At 33.6% G+C, this 24781-nt stretch overlaps 1 protein-coding gene across 1 annotated transcript in view; it reads right to left on the minus strand.

Annotated features, from left to right (window-relative positions):
• LOC134851735 (ras-related protein Rab-35-like) overlaps window positions 1-24781 on the minus strand; it is a 52763-nt gene that overhangs the window by 8755 nt on the left and 19227 nt on the right. Inside the window, exon 4 of the mRNA XM_063867953.1 lies at window positions 15732-15871. Coding sequence (XP_063724023.1) covers window positions 15732-15871 — 140 coding nt within the window. The remainder of the gene's footprint in view (window positions 1-15731; window positions 15872-24781) is intronic.

Here is a 24781-nt window from a genome sequence, read left to right on the forward strand (position 1 = left end):
ATTTGGTCAAAAATACCCCAACTGAAACTTTCGAAGGCTGTTTCGTGGGGTAAAAAAAAGAGACTAGTGGGGTGAAATGAAAATAAGCAGGCACATAGAAGTGCAGCCAAACGGTCCATTGGTACTATTTTTTGAAAAACGGTACAATAGTTTGAGAAAAATTTCAGAGAAAAATATCCAAAACGTCACAAAAAAAACTTCATTGTTGTGATGAACATATTAAATAGTTTGAGTTATAGAATGAAAAGCGAAATGACGCTTCCGACGTTTCAGTGTGTTACGGTATCTGCGGATGGATCCACTTGAAATGCATTGATCCGCGCAATAGCCACTCGTGGACCCCGGATTTCAGGTGCAACACCTGCTCAGCACCATTGTCAGAATTTTCTGAAAGCAGCACCAGCGATATGACCCAAATGCTTGAAACCCTGAATGCAAGCGACAAAAAAAAACAGAAACCCAGCCCGCTATCTCTAAATCCCAGACGCTAACGCTGCTAGGCAGCACCACAGGCAGCCACCAGCTCTCCTTCTCTCTCAACTCTCTATCGCAACATGATGCTACGCCGAACCCAAAGGAAGAACTTACTGGATGCATGGACGAATCATGCAGTGGCATCAAGTGCCTGATATCATAATGCAAAATAGTCATCGCTCTAACATGGGAACTGTCGCACATGGAAAAGCACAGAAGAGGCATATTACCTGGCGAAGTACCGGAAGCTTGGTTGACGTCACAGCGCAGATTTATAGGTGCGTGTCACAAACTTGATTCAGGCGTACATCGCGAATCACATTCGGAAGTGCAGTGCCTGGAAAAATCACGAAACAGGGCAAGCCAACTCAATCAGCACAACAAGAATGCCATCTTTGGATGAAATCATATTGTTGAAGCGGGCAACATTGAAGTACATCCCGAAACGAGCGCCAAAAGTTCGGAAAAGTACTCCATGATGTCCTTGCTCAGGCCATGTAGATTCAGTGAACTGCTTCTCTAAGTTCGTTCTCTCTTTCCTAATGACACCGCAAAGAGGTCCCTAGGGTAGTGAATTCAGCGATTTATCAGCACAATTGCCTAATTGCAACTATCTACTGTTTCTGCTATAATTGCTCCGAGAACCAACTACTTGATTCACTAGTAAAAATTGTTCTCTCTAACTAATTGAGAACCAACTATACTCTCTCTCAGTATCAATTGCTCTCTTCTCTGACTGAGAATCAACTACTCTTAAAAGTAGTTAACAACTGTTCTGACTCATAAAGGCTCTCCGGTAACCTCCAGTTCCTTATCTTTCTTTACACTTAGTTGTAGTTGAGTCACGCCATTTCCTATCAGTCCTGACATCCGCTTAAATCACCCGTCTGCACAAGTTTTAAGACTATATCCCTCCCCCTGTCAACTCTGCCACGTGCTAAATTCGGTTTCTTTTATCAGTCTTTTCAAGCTTATTAGATACCCGGTATGCGATAGGTGTCACAATTTGACCAAGCAAACAAATGTCATACGATTCTAATCAGCCAATTCCTGACATCAGTAACGTCAGCCCTCGAGTTCAACTCAACCTCCAAACCATGCTATGTTTACTCAGTGACCCTCCCAAGGTCTTTATTTTAATTATCCCTTAAACGTTCCGACCTCCCAAGGGTAGGGGGAGACCCTTTTTATGGGGAGCTAATTCATTTCAAGTATCTAAAAATTCTATCTGCACTTTCCAATAAAGTCCCCGTCCGTTCATACTATTTAGGAGACTTAATTCTCATGCTGCGGTCTTATTACTACCATTTTTCTCTGGGACTACTTTCCTTTAGTCTAGTTGAATTGCTATTAATAAATCATTCGCCAAGCTAAACTGACCCCAATATTTACCAAGTCCACTTTGAATTAACTCTACTACTCCAAGCTGGCAATATGAAACTAAATCTATATCAGCTTCTGCTCTTGTTCCCAGTAGATAAGTTTCCTCCCAATTACTTTAGAAAGTTGACACATTCTCATTTCCAGGGGTTGGGCTGGGGAATACGCCATTTTCCGGTGTTAATCTCGGGGTTTTTAATGCAATTTTGAGGTCAAAACACCCAAAGGTCAAATTTAGGTCACCCAGGGGTCACCCGAGGTCAAACTTCCGTATTTGGGTGCAGAATCTCAAATTGGAAATCTCAAGATTTTGGCAGCGTAGCTTAACTGTTGGCGGCGGTGAACGATTTCCTTCAAAAATGCATGTTTTATTGCTAAATCGCGAAGAATGGAAAGTTGGTCAAGTGCGGCGGCCGCCACCTCTATTTAGGCAAAAAGTAATGATCAATTTGAACGAAATAGGAATGAAAAAAAAAACTTAAAGCCAAATGAAGGTGAAAGACCAAGAAAAATTACGAAACACTGAAAACTCTAACCTAATGAAATTTGCTTGAAAATTTCGACATTTCCATTTTCCGTGTCTACAGGAGAGTGAAAAAACGCCTAAAATCTATGACAAAAGCTCTGATTTTATCGAAAGGTTGAAAGAGCTAAAAAGTTGAAGTGGCTTAAGATCTTGAAAAGCGAGAACACTGATGAAAGCCAAAAGTGCCCTTTAATTTTGCTACAGCCATTTCTATGACTTGCATATACCACTTTTTATAATAATAAAAAAAAACAATTTTTGAGGCTTCTAGAAAAGTTTAGTACGCCTTATTAACTTTATTGTGCAAACAGAATTTTTAAAATATTCGTCAAAGCGGACCTAAAAACTGGGTGAAAACTGTTTTTTATGTGTAAATATATACAACTAAACAGAGTGACTATCGAATAAAGCAGTTATCCAAATTAGAGCAAATTCAATCGAGAAAGACAACAAAAACAAAGACAAGTTATGGATACAAACTCAAAACGATATGAATTCGGGGATATAATTTGAGCATCCAAATATTTTGCTTTTTCCATTAAAAAATTAGCAATCAAATAACTGTTTATTTTGATACTACAATCTGGTCAAGTGTTCTCAGTATCTTTTAATTAATGTCAAACTAGTTTTAGCTAGAGCTTTCTATTCAAAAAAATTGGAGCGCTATCCGTCATTATCATTGATTAACCCTTTGCTCAACAAATTAAACTTTGTTTTGTATTATAAATCTGAACTTTTGACTGTTTTCCTGATCACGCTATTGCCTCTCAAAATACGGTGGCTTTTTGACCCAAATATATGATTACTTATCTACAACTAATTGTGTTAAGAGTTCGACCTTTCTTTCAATATATGTTTGAGGTGATACAAGCTTTCATATTCACGCTCTAATCACTAGCAGGATCAAAAAAATTAGCAACATGCTATGTCCTCTCGTTTTGTATCGATATTCGTCTTCTCTATTAACAAGACTTGTTTTCGAAGAACCGTTAGTTTTTTGAAATTGTAAGATATAAAAATACGCCTTATCATCAACACTCTACCTGGATCTTTGGATTCCATCAGGATGACAGCTGTTTCACACTAAACATTAGTTTCAGACCAATTTGGCTACAGCAGTTTCCGAAATGATGTAAGTGCCATTTTATAGTTTCAATGCGTTTCGATAAACGTCAATTATCTTATGTTATCTTAAGCTGGAACGACTAACAAAGACTAGTTAAGTAATGGAAAAAAAATGTTATAATTTCTTGTACTAATTGTATTTGGAAATTTTACTTTGAGGAATTAAAGTTTTGAGTCCCGATGCAGAAAGACTGGCTATTTATTTCAAAGACAAAAGGCGTAAGCAGTTTGAGCCAGTATCATAAAAAGCTCTATCAACTAAATGAGTCTTGAATTTAAAAAAGTGTCTACTGACTGTTTATCTGATTACAGTATTGCTTCACTTCTGTCGAATTTAACTTTGCTCGCTTACCGTCTTCAGCTTTACCAGCAGTATGTCATTTTCTAACATTCTTCTATCGATCGTGTTCATCTGCACGGTCAATGATTCTCCTCAAGAAACCATAATTTTCTTCTTATAATTTGGTTATCGTAATCATTATCTCTATGAGCAACATTACATCAAACACTTTGAACCCCATGCTGCTACCGATTGAAATTGTTGTTTGCTGCTTCCATCGATAAATTTTTGTAAAAATTTGATAACTGATCTTTCATGTTCCTATTTTAGTGCATTTTTCATGGCCATTGACTGCAGAGGAATTGAAATTAAAATGGATGCTGCATATGCCAGTTTCAAATTGTATTGTTCGTAATAAGGATACCTGGCAGATCAAATTTTTTGAGGAAAATTTTGAGAAATTCATCAAATTGTTTTGCAAATCAAGAAAATGAAAAAGACTATAATTATAGTATCTGATTGATTATTCCAGAATATTCTAGAAACTTAAGAAGAGAGATAAGAAAGATTTGGATTGAGTTACATATATACTTTTAAATGAAATACAACAAACGATTACACCTATACTCAAACATACATACACCCACAAAACATATAAAGCTGCGTACTTGTATACACATAAAAACAAAGACACTTGCAAAAGTCGCAAACTTACATGTATACTTCCAGAAATAGTCAAACATAATTTCTTTTATAAATACACTTATACATACACATATATTAACTTATATAAGGATATTCATACGAACTTACATACAAAAACGAATACATACACACATATTGAATACAAACATACATATATGTATACATAAACACAAACATACATAAACATATATACATATAGATACATACATTCATACTTACATTTATAGATACAAATATAAATAGTTACTCAGAGACAATCATACAAACATATATACAAAAATACTACATACATACAAAAATACATACAGACATACATACATTCAAAAATGAAGTCTTATTTATAGACATCAGTATGAACATACATACGAAAATACATACATACATTCAGCACTTTTTAAATACATACGCTTATACATACAAACATATATACATACATACAAACATACGTACTTACACATAAACAAACATACACATAAAGTCTTAGTTAAAAACATTCATACAAACATACATACATACATACATACATACAAACATACACACATACATACAAACATACAAACATACACACATACATACAAACATACACACATACATACAAACATACACACATACATACAAACATACACACATACATACAAACATACACACATACATACATACATACATACATACATACATACATACATACATACACACATACATACATACATACATACACACATACATACATACACACATACACACATACATACATACACACATACACACATACATACATACATACACACATACACACATACATACATACATACACACATACATACACACATACACACATACATACATACACACATACAGGACACTCTGGATCAGAGAAAACATATTCAAATTTCATACAAAACTTTTATTTCCCAAATGCACCAATTTGGATAAAAGTACTATGCAATGATTGTATAGTATGTCAACTAAATAAACCTTATCCAAATCAAAAACAAATAGCACAAAAACAAGATTTTAAAGGACAAAGTTTGTACTTTAACCACCGTATCTCCTTTGATACAAAAGGACCAATTTCACCCTCATCTGAAGGAAACTCCTACATTATGGTAATTGTTGACGCATTTACACATTATGTAGCACTTAACCCAGTACCACATTGTAACGCTTATTACGCTTACACAACGCTTTATGAACACTGGATAGCCAAATTTGGACTACCAGAAATTTTAGTTACAGACAACGGTACAGAATTCATAAATAATGAAATCATCACACTATGTCACTTATATAACATCAAACACAAACCACGTACATCTCATGCACCTTGGACAAACGGCTTAGTCGAAGGTATGAACCGTTCATTACAAGAATATCTCAGATGTATCATCAATGGAAATGATATAAGATACACCGAATGGTCAGCAGATGTAAAACTATTTCCCTTAGCATATAATTCACAAATTACGACAACTCTAGGAATGTCACCATATGAAATGGTTTTTAACCAAAAGCCACGCAAACTAATAATGTTTACAGCAAACTCTCATAAAAACGCACAAAGTTATTGTCAACCGAATAAAGACTCAATTTGTTATAACCTACCTTTACATACACATGATGAAGATCATTTTCATCACCCACAAATTCTTAAATTAGCCTCCGGTACACACACCGAATGGATTTTAAACAGAGATAAAAAACACAATGAAATTTACCAGAAAGTAACAAAAAAGTTGTTACAAAGGCAAAACATTAATGAACAAATAAATTCACGCTTTACACCAGCCTCCGATTTAAAAATTGGAACATTTGTTTTAATACCCAATTTTAACACTCAAAAAGGAATTTCTAAAAAATTACAACCCCTTCGTAAAGGACCATACCAAATAATTGCAAAACCCACTGATGTCACATATAAAATCACCGACTCAGACCAAAAAGAAATCGTTCAACATCGAAATAACTTATTACCTTATTATCCATAAGAATACGCACTCCGCGAACTAACTCAATTATATTCTTTTACAGGTTTAAAAGTTATTCAAAATAACCCACATACGGAAAATACAACAAAAGAACAAAATGATATTCACCTCAAAAATCAAAATACAAAATCAACCACCACAAAAAACAATACAAAAAATCTAGATCAAAATACATCTCAAAAAGAAAGAAGAAATAGAAAAATGACAGAACAAATAATACCCCAAGAGCAAATCGACAAATCAGAACATAGAGAGTCATCACGACTTAGAAATCAACCACGTAAAAATTATGAAATATTCATCCCACAATCTAAAATATTAAAGAAAGTCGAATTTCAAAAACAACTTTAATTTTATATTTCACAGTCTTGAAACCTCTGAAACATTTTGAATTTTCATTTTTCAAGATAACATGCTGACAAACACGGAATGATTCTAGTTCAAATTTAAACCAATAGGATTCATCCAATCCGTCACCTTCTCTAACTTAAACTCAGATCAATTAGACGAACCATATAAAACTCCAGGCATATCTATAACTATAACTTTACGACCTCCAGGTCAAAAATAAGCAAACCACTCCAACTTGACAACTAAAATAAATATCACCATAATATCATAACCCTCCCTTATCTAATAACCCAAAGATCATCAATATTTCCCCAACTCAGACCTCAAATACCCCCCCAAACAAATCTGTTAACTTAGCCTAAAGTAACAAAACGAACATTTTAATTAGCCTAAAGTACAAAAATCTCACCATACCCCGGACCATTTGACAAATAAAAATAAAGAAAAAGACGACCTCCCGAACACCATAAAAATTGCCCCCAACAATTTTTCACAAAACTCAACCCACTTGTCAAAAAACCAATAAATAATCCGACCACACTTGAAAATTGCCTCAAACAACAAAAAATATTCGATTATTCGATTAAGAAATCATTTCTTAAATGCTCTTCTCCCAATCAGTCAACATAATTCTAACAAATCTCAAACAATTTTTTACGATATTTAAAACTTTCATAATATTTCTTTTTGATATCTTTGAATCTTTTGTAATAATCTTAATCATTTTTTGCAATATTTTTTAAATTTTCTATTCCATATTTGAACTATTCCTCCAACTTTCAAAAGCCCTTGATTATATCCACAGGTACGATTCATAAAACTTGTCTAAATGATACGAACCAATTTCAGTAGAACTGATATTTTTTTACTATTTGTAATTTTCATAACATTTCTATCATCCCTCATTTTGACCATATGCAAATGTATAAAGAAAGCAATCATCACATTCGCTCTAGCAACAATCCTCCTAATTCTTTTTTTACAAGAATACTATAATAAACATAAACTTTTTCACTAAAAGAATAGACCAAAAAACTATCGAAATTGCTAACCAACAGTCACAAAGTCAGTCTTCACCGACATCATCCCAAGATAACCCAACAACACCTTCAACTACCCAAAATCCTCAAACATCTACACGAATTTCCTTTCAGGATAACCCATATACTTTTGAAGAACGACACGCACGCTTATCTGAACCACTAGAACCCGTTCAACGGCAAGCACCTTTAAGTGAACCAACATATAACCTATACCCAACACTACCAAGAGAATAAGTAGAATACGACATCCTAGCCAAAACCAAAACACAACCGAAATAAATAGACAAATTATACATCCTCGACGAAATAGAAATTTTCAAACTCCCCGAGTTCATTTTGAAATACCTCAATCCCCATCACAAGGCACTCCAGAAAACCCCACTGGTATCTTACCAGAAACCCCTACACTTCTTTCACAACGTAGCACCTCAAGCCTACCCTCAGATTACTTAGGTTCAACACCAACATCTGAACAAATACGTGAAAATCCCTTTAATCCCCCAAACCAAACATCACGACTACCATATTGGAAAACACATTCATTCACACAAGGTGAACCAAATTTAACCAATGACCCAATAGATATTTCTTCAGATACAACATCCTCATCACTACCGGAAACATTATCACTACCATCAACACCATCAATTAGCCAAATTTCACCGACGCCCTTTAACTTAAATTTTCCAAATAATCTCGACGCAAGATATCGAGAACAATCATCAACAACTATTCCCTTAAGACTAGATTGGAATACATTTACAGCACCTCCACCATTATTTGGACAACACCTAGAAAGTAATCGCCTTCACAACTGGGCACTCAATAGACTACAATATCGACAAGACATCCACGACGATATTCGTGATCACAATATCCAAATACTCCAACAAAATAGTCTACAATTAAAGTTTGAAATCACAGTTAAATTAAGCAACATTACTCAACATTCCTACCCATTAAACCCACCAAACATAACAGCTCAATCACTACCACCACCATTTATAACAACTGAAGTAATATATAAATACGACAGATACACCAAAAAGAAAATTGGTTACATTACATTTTATAACCCATACTCAGGATTATCATACACATGTATATTCTAAAATTATTAATTTTTCTCCAACTCCTTTTTCTAGTAATCTCAAATCAAAACATAAACCCTTCCCCCCGCACAGGACCCCAAGATTTATTAGTAACACATTACGATTGTGAAGAAAACGAACAAAAAACACTACACAAATATGCAATAAATCAAGTATCACAATGCGAAACAGAACCCCAAGCCATAGAAACTACAAATGTAATAGCAACACTTTATTCAAAAGCCCGATCAACAACAGTTATAGGATATAAATTCACAGCAACATTTTCCGAAAAGAAAGTACATTGTTCACAAGTCTCAAACGGAAATAAAAACCGACTTGACCATGAATCATTCTACCAGAGTAATATCGAACGACTTTTACACCTACATCGCGAAGATTGTAAAAACGAGTTACTTAGACTAAATATCACACAAAATAAAAGCTCAGATAGAAAATTAGTATACTTCCAAGTTTTTTCAGACTCTGTACATCAAGCAGAACTTGAAAGATATCAAGGACATATAAAATTAGATGAAAAATACCCATATAACGGCGCACACGGATGATTAACCTATGACATACACGATAAACACTGGATACCACACATTGGTATAAATAACCCATCAAACTGCAAAGCAGACACAAAAAATAAAGGATACCAAGAAATAATGTTTTTCGATTGGAAAATACAACTCGAAAAAATACAACTCACACGCGATTTATCAGACAACACAATGATCTATCAAGGAATTAGATTACCTTGTAAAAATGATCAAGGTTATTGCGACCCTACAACACGAACACAAGCAACAATTGTTTGGTTCCCCGAAGACACATGTACAACATTTCAAGTAGCAAAAATACACGCTCGTATGATAAAATTTCACGAAAAATATTTTATACAATCATTACCATATGAACAAGTAAATCCATTACAAAAACTAAGTTCTAATTTTAGAAACATTCACAATATAGAAAATAAATTAACACGTTTTCAAGTATATCAAGAAACAGAACTTGCATGTAAATATAAAAGCCCACTTCACAAAACACAATACTCCGAAATACTAGTTGAATACGAAAAAGGATTCGACATGACCACTGGAAAAATAAAAATCGACCCATATGCCACAAGTCATCCTCCAAATGAAGGAACGTCATATATACCAGTTAATTTTCAAAAAAATACAGGTCAACCTGGTGGACATCTAAAGTCCCAAGACGCTCAAAGCACACGTTTTCAAGAACTATCACTAATGAATAGTACATATTTCGGTAATATCCACTATGATATTCACTTAGATATGAAATTAGACTACACGATTAGCCGAATTTTTCAAGAAATGTCACTCTCCGAATTAGAAACACTTCACCAACTATGCGAATTAGAAAGAACACAAATATTACAATCACTTGCACTAGCAGTATTAAAAATACCCTACGCAGGATATTTACTATCAGGAAATAGATCAAATTTTTTAGACTACGAAGGAAGCATTTTATGGTTTTATACCTGTACCAAAAAGTATCACCACTATACGTTTTTGAAGATAAACGATGCTATAAAAGAATCCCTATCTTTTATAAGAATAAAGTACATTTCGTTGACACACTTTCAAGAAGAACCTATTTCTGGGATACCGCAGTCCCATGTGGATCAGAAAAAAGCCACAATGTAGTACAACTAAACCCTGATGAAGATAAATATTACCTTCTTACCCCATATCCCACATTGATGCAATCACTCAAAAAATTTTCACCTGAAAGCATTAGAGCTATCGCTCGAAACCCAAATATCGACTTACAATCAATAGGAATATATTCAAAATCCGATATTCAACATCACATTAGAACACACCAATTCCAAGAATTATTAACACAAATGGACACTATACAAAGACAATCAATTGACCAAAACTTACGCAAACTTGCCGAAACCGCAGGATTTGCAGACATCTATACGCAAGACTATAGCGGATATTTTAAAGACATTAAAGACTATATATATCTAAACGGTGAAAAATACCGTCCCCAAGATATATCATCTATCAATATTTTTAGCTTTGTTACACTCAAAAATGAAATTCTCGATTTTCTAGGATGGCCCTACTACATCTTAGAAAAATTAACTATTTTATACGCAATGTTTAACTTTATAGGATTTCTTTTTTCACTCTTAAAAGGAATCTACAACACATGTGCTATACACACACAAGTAAACAGACAAGCAAGTGTAGCACGCATACTATTTGCAGGATTTTTCGGAATTTTTTCTACATCAATAAACAAAATTCTTTTAGACGCACAAATAAAAGAATATAACACAAAAATAGCAACAAGACAACACATACGACGAAGAACATAACAATGTAGACACAACGCCTACAGCACCACAGTTACCACCCCTACCACATAACCATCCACTATCCCTAGTCCCACGAAATTTTCGAAATTTAGCAATAACACATAATCCAAATTTTAGACCAACCATATCACAAAGTCCCATCCAACATATAATGACACACTATTCACAAGATAAAAATACTTATGAACAAGTTATAGAACAACCCCATACCACCGCTTTTCAGTCTCAAAATAATAATTTTTTTAGCCCACGATGAGCCGACTACTTGGATCCCTACACCGCTCAAATTCCCACCCAACCAACCTAACCACTCCAATTACAATAATTCCACTTTTTGCTTTCCCGCCACCCGATTTCCCAACCATTAATGTAACATCAGGCATGAATTCAGATACTAATTCACAAATCTCAGTTTTATACTCCACTTCACAACTCAATAATCCGAATATTGAAACCCCCGATGAATTTGCCGACTCTGAACCATCTCCATCCAATAATTTTCACACCAATCCCTCAATTTTTTCCCAACCCCCTTTTCAACCAATACTACCAAATAACCCTGTCCCAACCAATTCTACACCCTCTTATGCTTCCCAAGTCACTCCAACCTACTCTTCACTTCATTCAGACCGATCATCCAATTCTCCAGATACCCCCCAAATCTCCCCAGAACTAGATAATTTTATTACCCTACAACAACAACCCTACCACCTTGACACCCCCACTATAAACCAAATTTCATCCACAATAGATTCATCCAACCCACCTACCCCTACACCCTCTTCAGTTTATACCGAATCATTAGCACCATCATCCACATCTACTGAATCTTCACTCAGCACTGATAGAGCTTATCGCACTTTTAAGAGAAAGTTCCCAAACCATCCTTTCCCAACAAAACCAGGAACAGCCCGTGAATATATAAATCATCCAAATCACACTAACACGAAAGAATTTTTAGCTATCACCTTACCCTCATTTCCACAATATACCTTAAACACCCCTCACGACACTAACGACACACGTAGTTTTGTAGATGAACACGTTTTAATGCCTACCCTTCCTTGGACCTCATATTATCATTTTACTAATCCCCTTTGCCTACCTTTATCTAACACTCACATCGATATAGAATGAAATAAAGACATGCTATATCGACTCACTACACCACTAACACATAGACAATTTACTTACATAGGATATAAAAAGTCACTAAAAACATACACTGCACCCCGAGCTAACGAATATACGCTAGAATATTACGATCATAACATCATCCGAACAATTTTTGGATGATGATCGCTTCGCTAACCCGCAAATCACAGAAAAATTTTTCATTAAAACACCATATGTATTTACACTCAATATCTTTGATCGCAAATTTGACCACATCATTTCAGAAGCACTAACAGACACACAAGCTTACGAAAGTTTTAAAGAACGCTTTCAATTATTTTCACTAACCTTTCATTTCCTTGCACCACATGAACGAGATTTGCACTGCTCACACGATATTATGTTACGCACTAAACAAACTCACACATATACATATTATCGTTTTATACAAAATCACTTCGACCTACACACTCCCTCCAGACAGCCACACCACCGTTTTCAATTCATCAATTCCAAATACACCTCACCATTCTTTCTTAACTTCACATATTGCATTAAAGATACTAACCTTCATGCTATTCTTCGAAATTACGACCCCATAACCCAAATGTATATTTTTTGTCCCATCACGAAGACCTTCAACGCAGAAGAATCCCGACCCTTCCTCGCAGAAAATATCATCCGCATCTTAGCAAAATTACTAACAACTTCCGACCTCATCCACGACATCTTCCCCCACGGTTTCTTCCCCGACGACTAACAGGTAAGTATGAATTATAAACCTTATTAACTATTAAATTAAAATTAAAACTAACCATTCTTTATCCATGTCTTCTTTAGAATTTTAGCCTTCATCCAACGATCATCTGAAAAATTCACAAAAGAAAAATAAAAAATAGAAAACTTCTTCAAACTGTTTAAAACTCTATTAATTTTTTGCACCAAACAATTAAATAAAAATAATACCAATGCAGTAATTTAATTTATAAATTTTTTCCCCCACAAGCAGTAAATCTAATAATGATGAAAATTTGTAACTTAATTTTTCCCAACAACTAGCAATAAATTTGAATTTCTATGTAATAAATTAATAAAACGAAAATGCAGTACTAACCTTTTGATATTTCCATTCATTCGCACAAAAATTCTATCCACACTCGCACAGCTCGCCCACGAAGAATTGTTTAAAATAATGAATTTCAGTTTCAAGCTTTCACACTCAACAACTCTAACACAAGATAACACGTTTCAAACTTTCCTTTAACCCGGTTGGAAAGGAATTATATACTAAACAACACTAACCAACGCAGCTTACTAAACACCACAAATCATAGAATAACAGCATGACTAAGAAAAGGAAACCAACGGTACCCAAACCGGATTAACCCAGTTTAAAACTGGATAATTTATTCTTTTGAAGACTATTATAAAGTCTAAGAAAGAAATAATAAAACACAAAAAAGTCGAAAGACAAACCCATACCACAAACAATTTGATTTTTGAAAAAAGGACACAACCAACAAAACATAAGAAAAACCACAACAAACCCAACATAAAACGTTATCACATAACAGGACCTCTCACAAACACCGCACTCCTGGCCTAACCCACCAGAAGAGGACGTTCTGAGCATGCTCTATAGCCGGCCTAACCCACCGTGCTACATCCACGCTTTGTGACCACACTCCTATTTTTAATAAGAGCTACTCAAGGGTGAGTAACTCTTCAAAATAACTGAACTAAAACAAAAAGCTTTTGTGAAAACAACTAACCAAAATCATAATTAAAAAACATTAAACTAATAAAAGTTTTATAAAATGTAAATTATATTATGCAATATATAGATCAGCATACAACACCAAGGACGAACATCCAAAGACAAAACGACCCCACTACACTCGAAAAAGAATGGCCAACCACAATCGATATGCCGCTCACAATCACAACTCAAAGGATTTAGAGTACGACTTGACTTCGTAAAAAAGGACTTCATTGAACTAGACCAATGACCACCTCGATGTTCAAGTATACGTACAGATCCGAGTAACCAGGCATCCCCTCCACGCACAATCTCCACGCCATTCCCAGACAAGGTCAAACACAAAAGAAGTTCTCTACATGAAACGGAAAAACCTGTCATAGCAAACCATTCTGAAATCAGATTTGAGTTTGTTGCGAAAACACAGTCGTTGTCACAAGAAGACACAACGTTTGATGTCCCTAATTCCAGCGTTCTGGAACTTCTCTAACAAGAGAAACCGGAAAAGAAATATGATGTTCGCCAAATACCAACGTCCATCATCCATCCTTCGAATTGCAGAAAAACTATTCTAAAAAACTCTGTAAAACCCGGATGGGTGGAACCTGATCTAAACTACATTTTATGATTGGATAAATTAGATATTTTACCAATGTAAAGTATTTAATATTAACCAATCATGATCCATCTGACTAACAATCCACTTATTTGTAAGTGCTGAAATTACTTGTAATTTCAGCACCAGAGAGATTTGAATTTAACTTAGAAATTAGTTGGACTCTCCGAGAGAACTTCAGCAGCCGCAATAAACCAGTATACCCTAGATCTATTGAGCCTAGCAGAGACTAGTTAAACAACCTGAGACTAGATAGTATAAGAGTAAGAAGTTGCACGAATCTATCCGGCCGAAAATAAGATAGCGTGACGAGCAGACGGTGTACCCTATCCGAAATTACTCTATGAGTTAACCACAAAGGACCTAACTCAAAACGTAACGTAAAAATCTCAACTTTCGAAGAAAAAAATAGATAACTTTAACGTTTACTGAAGTTCTAGAACAAATCATGTTTGAAAATTTTGATGAAAAAACCCAATCTGAGGAAAACTGGGTCAATAGGAGAAAAAAAAATGTTATTTCGCTAGAAAATCTGATCATGAAAACCCATTTTCAAAATCAGAATTTGAGGACGTTTTTCGGGACCTTTACACTGAACTACATTTCTAAACTACATTTCTAACCAAATAAATCAAGAAGTAAACAGTCAAATTTGAAAATGATCAAAATTTATTACTTAGTTCTGCGCAAAAAAGAAATTTTCATGACATAAAAGTGTCTTCACTACGTCCAATGCGACTCCATAAGTGTCTTCACTGCGTTCATTGACACTTGATAAAAGTCTTCACTACGTTCTTTGACACTTGATAAGTATCTTCATTACGTTTTTTGAAAGACTGCTTAATACTTCTTCATTTAATTTCTGTAGACCTACTTGCCTAAGTGTGTTAGGTAAATTTTAAGCAGCCTTACCTAATATGATCGCCGGTGGAACATCGGCTGACCCAGTGCAGTTCTGCTCCATCTCATGCAGCCAACGTTTGATTGACATGAACGACTGCTTGTTGCTCAAATCGAACACCACTAAGATTCCCTGTGTGCCTCGGTAGTATCTGAAACACAATAGAGAAAGACCAAAGAGTTTTTACATGCACAGCTTTCCAACACTTAATTTCTTCCAATACATAGTACAAGAGAAAAACGTAATATTCCAAAAACAACATTTTTAACATTGTTTTGCTCTTTATACCAAGTTGCAAATCGCCAACTCAAAGATAAAAAAGACTTCCTTCAGAAAACCTAAACTTCTGAATCGAAGATACTCTAAATACCGATCTTATAGAGATAGCCATCAGCCAGTAGAAAAAATGTCAATGAAATTGCGAATCCGTTAGACTTTCAAAGAAAATTTGACTAAACAAATTATTAAAGCGCTTTCAAATTCAAGAATTTTCCAGATTGCCACTTTTCGATAAAAAAAGAACCCAATTTGAGGAAACTTGATCAATAGGTAATTCGTTTTATGCCGCCTGCACTTTTTCTTAGAGACCAAGATTTGCCTTCCATTAAGCAAATGAATCACCTAACACTCAATCCTCCGGCACCACCCGTAATCGTCAGCCAAAGTTACTGATTAACAGTCGTCACTTGCTTTACTTACAGTGCTAAAAACTATGCACAGTTGAACAATTCGAACCATTTTTTTACTCATTCAAAAACTACAATGTTTTAAACCAAAATGATTTTTTATCAAATTGGCTTCATAAAAATCAGAACAAAAAAGAAGATTGAAAAAGAATGAAGCAAGTAAACATAAAAAAACTGATTTCTTGAAAAAATCAACTTTCGAATTTCAAAGAGATGCCCTTTAAACTCTTTGAATTTCTAGAACAATTTATGATTGGCGCTTTTTTGATAATATTGACCCAACTTGAGAGAACTGGATCAATGGGTAAAGTTTTTATTCTGCTGGAAATCTGAAAGCTAAATTCCGCTTTCGAAACTAGAAACCGTTCACGTTTTTTTTTCTCACCATTTCCACGTTCATTTTTGGAGAGAGCTACAGTGCTGATTTAATTTATCCTGAAAAAGTTGAAAAAAAAAAGGATTTTCAAACACGTTTTTCTCAAACTGGAATAAGATTCAACAAGAAGTGAAGAGAACAAAAGTTGCTTAGAATTTCATCAAAAGTAGTATGGTGCAATTTTTTCGCCAAAATTCTCAACCAAAACTTTACCCTAAAAATGGGTCATTTTGGCTTTTTCAACTATTTTGTTCATTGATGAGGAGTATATATCAAAAGAAGCCGCTTACACAGCCTAACAAAGCGGAACCAGTTTAAACCTTGTACTTATAACCAATTATATTACTGATAAAACTACCTCTAAAAATTATTTCTTACTAACCAATCGTGATCCATAACTAACACTGACAATTATTTGTAACGTTGAAACTATTCATAGTTTCAGCAACATTATAATTCGAATTTAACTTAGAAGACAGTTGTTCTCCTTTAGAATAGTTCCAGATATCTAACTCGCAAATACCAGTATACACTAGATCTATTGAGACTAGGTGATATAAGAGTAAGATAAAGATTAGACTAAGAAGTAGCATGAATCTATCCTACCCAAAATAAGATAGCGTGACGAACATACGGTGTACCTTATCTGAAATTACTCTATGAGTGAGCCAACTCGTATTTAAACTCAATCGGTGCGACCAAGAGGCTCGAACAGTACCTCATAACAAACTTAGATTTAGCAAAAACAAAAAAGAACTAATTTCAAAAATAAATAACAAAACGTTAGATAACGAAGACAACTTAATAAGTAAGTCTCTAGGTGTCAATACGTCTACTGCATTATTTTACTTGACACGGTAAACATCATGTCAAAAACCGAACAGCAGACCAAGCTGCTATATCGTGAAAGGACGCAAACTGCAACGATTATCAATGCAGTAAAATTCCAATCTTTAACATGAAATGAAAATTACTTGGAGCAGCAAGATTCATTTCGAAGCCAAATACCTCTCAATGATGTATAACCAAATTATATAACATAATAACGACTAATAAAAAGATACGAATGTCGTTCAATTCAAACAAATCTGCAAAAACTTTAAAACTTTTGTAAACTTAAAATTAATTGATTTAAAAAACACAAAAATTAGTTAGCAGTTAAATTGAAGCGTTTTTATTCAATGTATAAGAAGTTCTTTGCTTCTCAAGGACTCGTATCCCCACCCCTTCTGGCTAATGCTTCTTTGTCCCTTTATCTAAAAGATATCCATAATCATCTAGAAATTAATATCACTTAAATTTCTAATTTTTAATCAACCTTTAATTCATAAATTTTCATTTAACTTAAATCTTCAAAATAAATAATTTCAAGGCCTATCCTTGTTTTGTAATAATCTAAACTTTCCTTAAGACTAGATCATCAAGGCTATCCTTGGAGCAATTAGAACAACTTTGTTCTCCCCACGTCTTAAAAAAAGTGTCTGACGACATCAAACGTCGTTAACTCTCCAAACCTTATCAACGACCCAGAATTAATAGAATTTTTTGAATAACTAGCCATTTTAATTAAGATAAACAGTGAAGAACTTCACTTGAGCCCCTCCTTTTAGTTGACCCAGCCAAAAACATCATAAACTTAGTAAGACCTACAATAAAATCTAACGGTCTACTTGTGTTCTAATTATAACTGATTTAATTTATTATTCTCCAACCCTTGATCACAAATCACAACCCTAAGTAAGATTAAGTAAGTTTTACTTAAAATAAATCGTAGCCACCGAGAAAGTAAAACATCATTCTAACTAACTGATATACTGTATCTCTCTCTCTCCAACCCGTCTACACTCGTCAACATATGCCCCATGGTTAGGATAACCTCACAAAAACCGTAAGAACTAACAGTGTGCTAAATAAAATTTCTAACTCTTGGATTTTTCAACCATCGTCCAAAAATTTATGTCAGGAGATAATTTAGGAAATGAAAAAACAATATACTCCACAATTGTTTAATTCAAAACGAAAGATACGATCTCGTAATTACACCGCACAAACAAAAAATAGGATACATCAGATCGAAAAAACAATCGAGAAAAAAGGCTAAAATGACCGAACAACAACAAAATATTAAAGAAAAACTTTCCAAAACACGAAACGCAGTTTCAGAATCCGATACAACTACAAAAAAGAACCTCAAAATCTTCCAGATTTAATTGACAAAACAGATAAAGCAATTACCGACCAAAAATGTTTTTCCGAATCAGAATCCGTAACGCCATCATCTATGAAAGGTAAATGCAGAAAAAAAAAATTCATAGCTTCGTAAGCCAGGAAGACTCTATAATTGGAATCAACCAAAAGGGCATATAGTAAGTTAGATATTAACTAATTCCAAAAAAATGATTCAATACAACGAGAATTTTGACAATCACTCTCCTTCCCTTTTTCATTCACCCACAAAGCAATCCCGCTAGAGGCCAAGTACAACTTTGCCATAAATTAATTGCAAACTTGTCTCAAAAAGGAAATTGCCCATGGAAGCAAGAACTTCCTGAAATAAAAATCAGTAGACTCGATCATTATCTACCAGGCATCAGTAATATAACTCCACATTACGGCATATTTACTATTGAAATATTACCACCACAATCATCAAATCAAACACCACGACGAAAACAAACAGATGATATAGAATTACAACTCTCAATATATTTCAGATTAAATTTAAAATATTCAACATCAAAACTCACAAAGAGCAAACTCAAATTTCACAAATGATGTTTTTGCTATCATTTATAGCTAGGTATCTATATTAGAATCAAACGAAACATTTTACGTATCACCACCACAAACATCTCGACATGCAAAAGTACGACAAGAAATCAATCTTTTTTCGCAATTTTTAGATACAATTCGTGAAACACTGATTGATAATGAAATCTTACAAATAGTGAAAACCGACCTTCAAGTAAAACTAGCCTGGGTCATAATAGATTATTTCGAACACAAATTAGATTTACTTTCACCAGCAAGAAAAAATTTTCGAGAACAAACTACAAACGATGAAACAGTATTGGTAGACGAAACATTATCTATGGGATCCTGAATGGTCGCATATAATATTTTTAAATAATCCTAACGATATATCAAGTACAGCAAACGCCACAGTTTCTGTACACAAAGATTATTTAAAAGTAACACCACTGACAACTGATACAACACCCTCAAATTATAACACATTATTTAATGATAGGGCAAGCAATAATAGTTTAAATTCAACATTTATGAGTACACAAGAAACCCTTAATGGAACTAGAAGTCTGACACACCAAGAGATTCAAACTCGATCACATTTTATGAACGACGAGTTAGTAGAAATAATACCTAAAACAACAACAGAGCATTTCTCTTATTCACCCAACACTCACAACACTACATAACATAAATACTTCTTTTCATCAAACAACATTCAATCAACAGTAAAACCATAAGTTGTTTCAAAATACTCCCAAATAGATTGTCAAACAAATAGACCAATGACTAAAACACGACAAAACAACAAGCAAAAACAAGCTAACATGAATAAATTTGCAAACCAGAAATATGATTTTTTCACGAATAATAATATTAGCAACTCAACAGGAAAACCTCTTTATACAACACGGAACCAAACTCAAGAAAAAGAATACAGGCAGCAGATACAAAAACCAGGATCTTAATCAGTATTTATTAATGAAAAACGAAAAAGTCCACCGGACCGTACTGAAAATCATCCATTTATTCAACAAAATAAAACTACAACAAACAGACAATTCACAAGAAGTCAACCACACTATTCTGAAGATAAAGATTACTTTAACCGAAACCAATAACAATACAATAAACACCAATGAAAAAAAATGCTATAAATATGACTAATCAGATGATATTTATCAACCAGACATTTTTGATCCTCAAAAAAAATTCAGAAAAAACACATCAAACGCAACAACATTTTTTTGCTTAACAAAAAAATAGAGAACAACCAAGTTTCAACATGAAAACACAAGTCTACCCAAATTCTCAAGGTTTTCAATCAAACTCAGTGCAAAACGAAATCCTATTGCCTTATTACTTGCAACAACATGAAATTACAAAAACCCAATTTACAAATTTTACACAAATAGCAAACACTGCAGAATCACTTCAAATGACAATGAGTCCATATTTAGGGGTGAACCATCCATAACATCTAACAAACCACTCATGGTATTCACAGGAACAGACCATGAATACTCAGTAGAAGACTATCTTAATGCAGTTACAGCAAACCTAATTTTGAATACAGGTCCAGAACTAATAAACACACGGCTTCATCAAAATTGAATACATAGGCGTATAGAATTAATTCAAAGCACACTTGATGGTGCAGCTCAAAAATGGTTCCCAGTTTCACCCATAGAAATTAAACCCGACTGCAAAAACATTTGGACAAGAATTTTCAAAAATGTTTGAATGGAAAAGAAACAAACATCAGAGTTTTATGCAATGAAATTCGCAGACTTCCGAAAGGAACAAAAAAACAACTCGCAGTACGAAATAAACCCTAGTCCGAAAAGCTTATTCTCTTAATACACATGATTACAAAAATACGAAGATGAATGAAATCTTAATGATGACTAACACCACAATAAAGCAAAACTGAAATAAAAAAGAGAGCATCACTTCCATCATCAATTAGAGAACCCGATATAGAATTTAGAAAATTCGTAGATAAACTAGGAAAAGCAGAAATCAAAATGAAGCTAGAAGAAACAGAAAAATTGAAACAACAATATGTAAATAATACTCACACAAGAACTTCACATATTAACAATACTCAAGACTCTGATAATGAATTAGCAGAAAAAGTTACACAAATCTTGAACATTTATGAAAAGAATCCAAATTTAAAGACAAACCTTCATTCGAAAAACAGTGTAACTATTGTCGCAGGTAGGGACATAGTATTGCTGATTGTAGACAAAAACAGCAAGACACTTTAAAGACCACCAAAACATAGACAACCAAACAAATCTTTTTACCAATACAAGAAAAAGGATCAACATTTACCAAAAAAAATACAAAATAAAAATAGCTCAGGGAAACTACTTTCAAATAGCTATTGCAATGGCAGATCACAATCCCCTTATTCAAATTATTCTCGCGGAAGATCACCAGACCGACGAAATTCACAAAATTATTCACAAAATAGATATAGCAGATCAATTAGTTAAAACAACCAATTCAAAAATAATTATTTTCGATCAAACTGAAGTAAGATAATGATTCAAACTGTAACAGAAACCACTCATATTCAAACTCCCGAATTATAATCCACTTTAAAGATCGTTCACGGAACTCTTCTAATAATCGAAGTCGAAATTATTTAAATAACCGACATAGAAGTCACTCCAATAATAGATTATAAAATTATTCTAATAATAAACCATACAATAAATATTATAACAATAAATCTCAGGAAAATTCAAGAAATAGAATTAACAACTATCAAAACAAATCAAGATAAAATTCTCAATCACCACACCGAAATAATTCGCAATTTCAATCAAATAAAAAAAATCAAAACAACAGAAAGAATACACCAAAATATCAAAGGCAGATTAACCAAGTACAATCTACAGATGAAACAATTCTAGAACCTTCAGGTATTGACAACACGGAAACCTAATTACAATTAAACCACAGCCACTTTGAAAGCACAGATGACGTAAGTGATACAGAAAACACGCTATAAACAAGCTTAAAATATATCATGAATATCAAACTTCGAGTGAATCGAATTATTATCAAAATCACATTAAAAATTCTAATCCTGAGGAACCAGATAAGAACCAAATTACTAAAAATTACACCCCACATATAAATGAAATGAATTGAAATATGAATAACATATACCAGCATACAACAGAAAAAACTTGGACAACTCCACTTCTTTTAGAAAACCCGAAAAACAAAAATTTTCAACCAACAGACCTAGAAAGAGATTTTTTTAATCGTCTCTGGTGCAGAATCAATTATTATTTGCATATCAAAAACCTACATCCAAAACTTGCACAAGGCGCAAGTTTAATGAATTATGGAAAACTACAACTATTTCTTATTCCAACTCGAGCAATGGAACAAAACAAACTTTCACACAAACCATTCAAACAAATATTCCACATAACAGAAATTAAACAAAACATAGTTGGAACCCTATTTATTACTAAATAAATAAAACTATCAAAATTTTAAACAACAAACTACAAATTAAAGATTAACATACAAAACTCAAAAATACATCCCTAATAATTTTTCAAAGACTAAAACATCCATTTTTTTCAAAATTTTACCCGATCATTTAAAACCATTAACTGGACATGTATACGATTTTTCCATCAACCAAGTACATCAAGATAACACTTATCAAAAAAACACAAACGTATATGTCTGATCATGAATTTAAACCATTTCACAAAATCTTAGAGTAACGATTTCATCTATCAAATACTCTAAAGGTACAAACACAGATCAAATAGCACTACATATAAATTATAATTCACCATATAAAATTACAGCACCATTAGGAATTTTAGAATATTGCTAACCAGATACAACATTTCACCCTACACCGGAAAGAGCATTCAGTGAAAACAATATTTTAAATTTATTTGTCAATCAACAATTCTTAATGAAGAATTATCCAATAAAAATATTACAAATGATTCAAAACGAAACACAAAAACCCCCTATTCACAAAAAACCCTATTTTAAACCAACACTCCAAATCTCAAAATAAACAAGTGAACAACAACAATTCTTAACAATGTTAAATTTTCATTATTGTCAAATCAATCAACAAGAATTTGAACAACAAGGAGATATATTAATGAAATATCCCATGGTTCATGCCACATCCAAATTTTATGCCACATCGAAAAATCTATTCAATACTTCATTTCCACTTAAACCCGACGCAGTTTTCAAAAAACAACGTGCAAGTAAAGTACCAACTCACTTACAAGACAAAGTGAACAGACTTCTAGACAATCTTGAACAATACGATATTATCTCATCGGTAAACAAAGAACAAAAACCCAAAGGAAACACGTTCTTTAACCCCGTAATTAATCTCGCAAAAGGCGAATCACTAAAAATCGTTCTAGATGCACGATATCTCATTTCCTCAATGGATGAATGAAAATGCAATTGGCCTATAGAACCAATACAATTAAAAGTTACAAAACTAAACGGACAATACTATACAACTGCCAATATGAATAGCGCATAAAATCAAATGCCACTGAATGAACAACCACGTCGACTAACACAATTTGCTATTGGAAATCAACAATACGAAATCCTAGACTGTTTTACGGTATATCCATAGGACCAGCAGCTTTTTTCAGCATTTATGAGTAAAATTTGTAGACCAAAATTTCTTGGCAAAACGTTATTTTGAATTTAGACAATATTTTGATACAATCACAAACAAGAAAAGCTTCAAGTTTCAGAAAAAATACAAAAACTTGCTTAAAGGAAATATGAAAGCAGCCACAGATAAATCACATTTTTGCTTACCCGTGTAAAATTCCTTGGACATATTATCAAAGGCACCACAGTCACACCCATAAAAACACGAATAGATGTAGTCCTAAAACTTCAATGACGATCAAATTAAAAGAAAATCCAAGATTCCTTGGAATGCTTATTTTTTCAGGTAAATATGTTTAAAAAATAATGCAACTATATCTCAGACCAAATTATAATATTCTTAGATGAAATAAATTTGAATGGACATTAGAACATCAAAAAAGCTTCGATGAAATCAAAACCCTTCTCACAGAACAAATTTCAAACACAGTCCCAGATGCAAATCAACCACTCTATGCTATGTGCGATGCTTCCAACTTTGGAATTGACGCAGCACTCTTATAATCACATAAAGGTACAAAAAATGAATCTAATATCAGCAAATTCA

Source organism: Symsagittifera roscoffensis, chromosome 7, assembly GCF_963678635.1.
Source record: "Symsagittifera roscoffensis chromosome 7, txSymRosc1.1, whole genome shotgun sequence".
Lineage (NCBI taxonomy): Eukaryota > Metazoa > Xenacoelomorpha > Acoela > Convolutidae > Symsagittifera > Symsagittifera roscoffensis.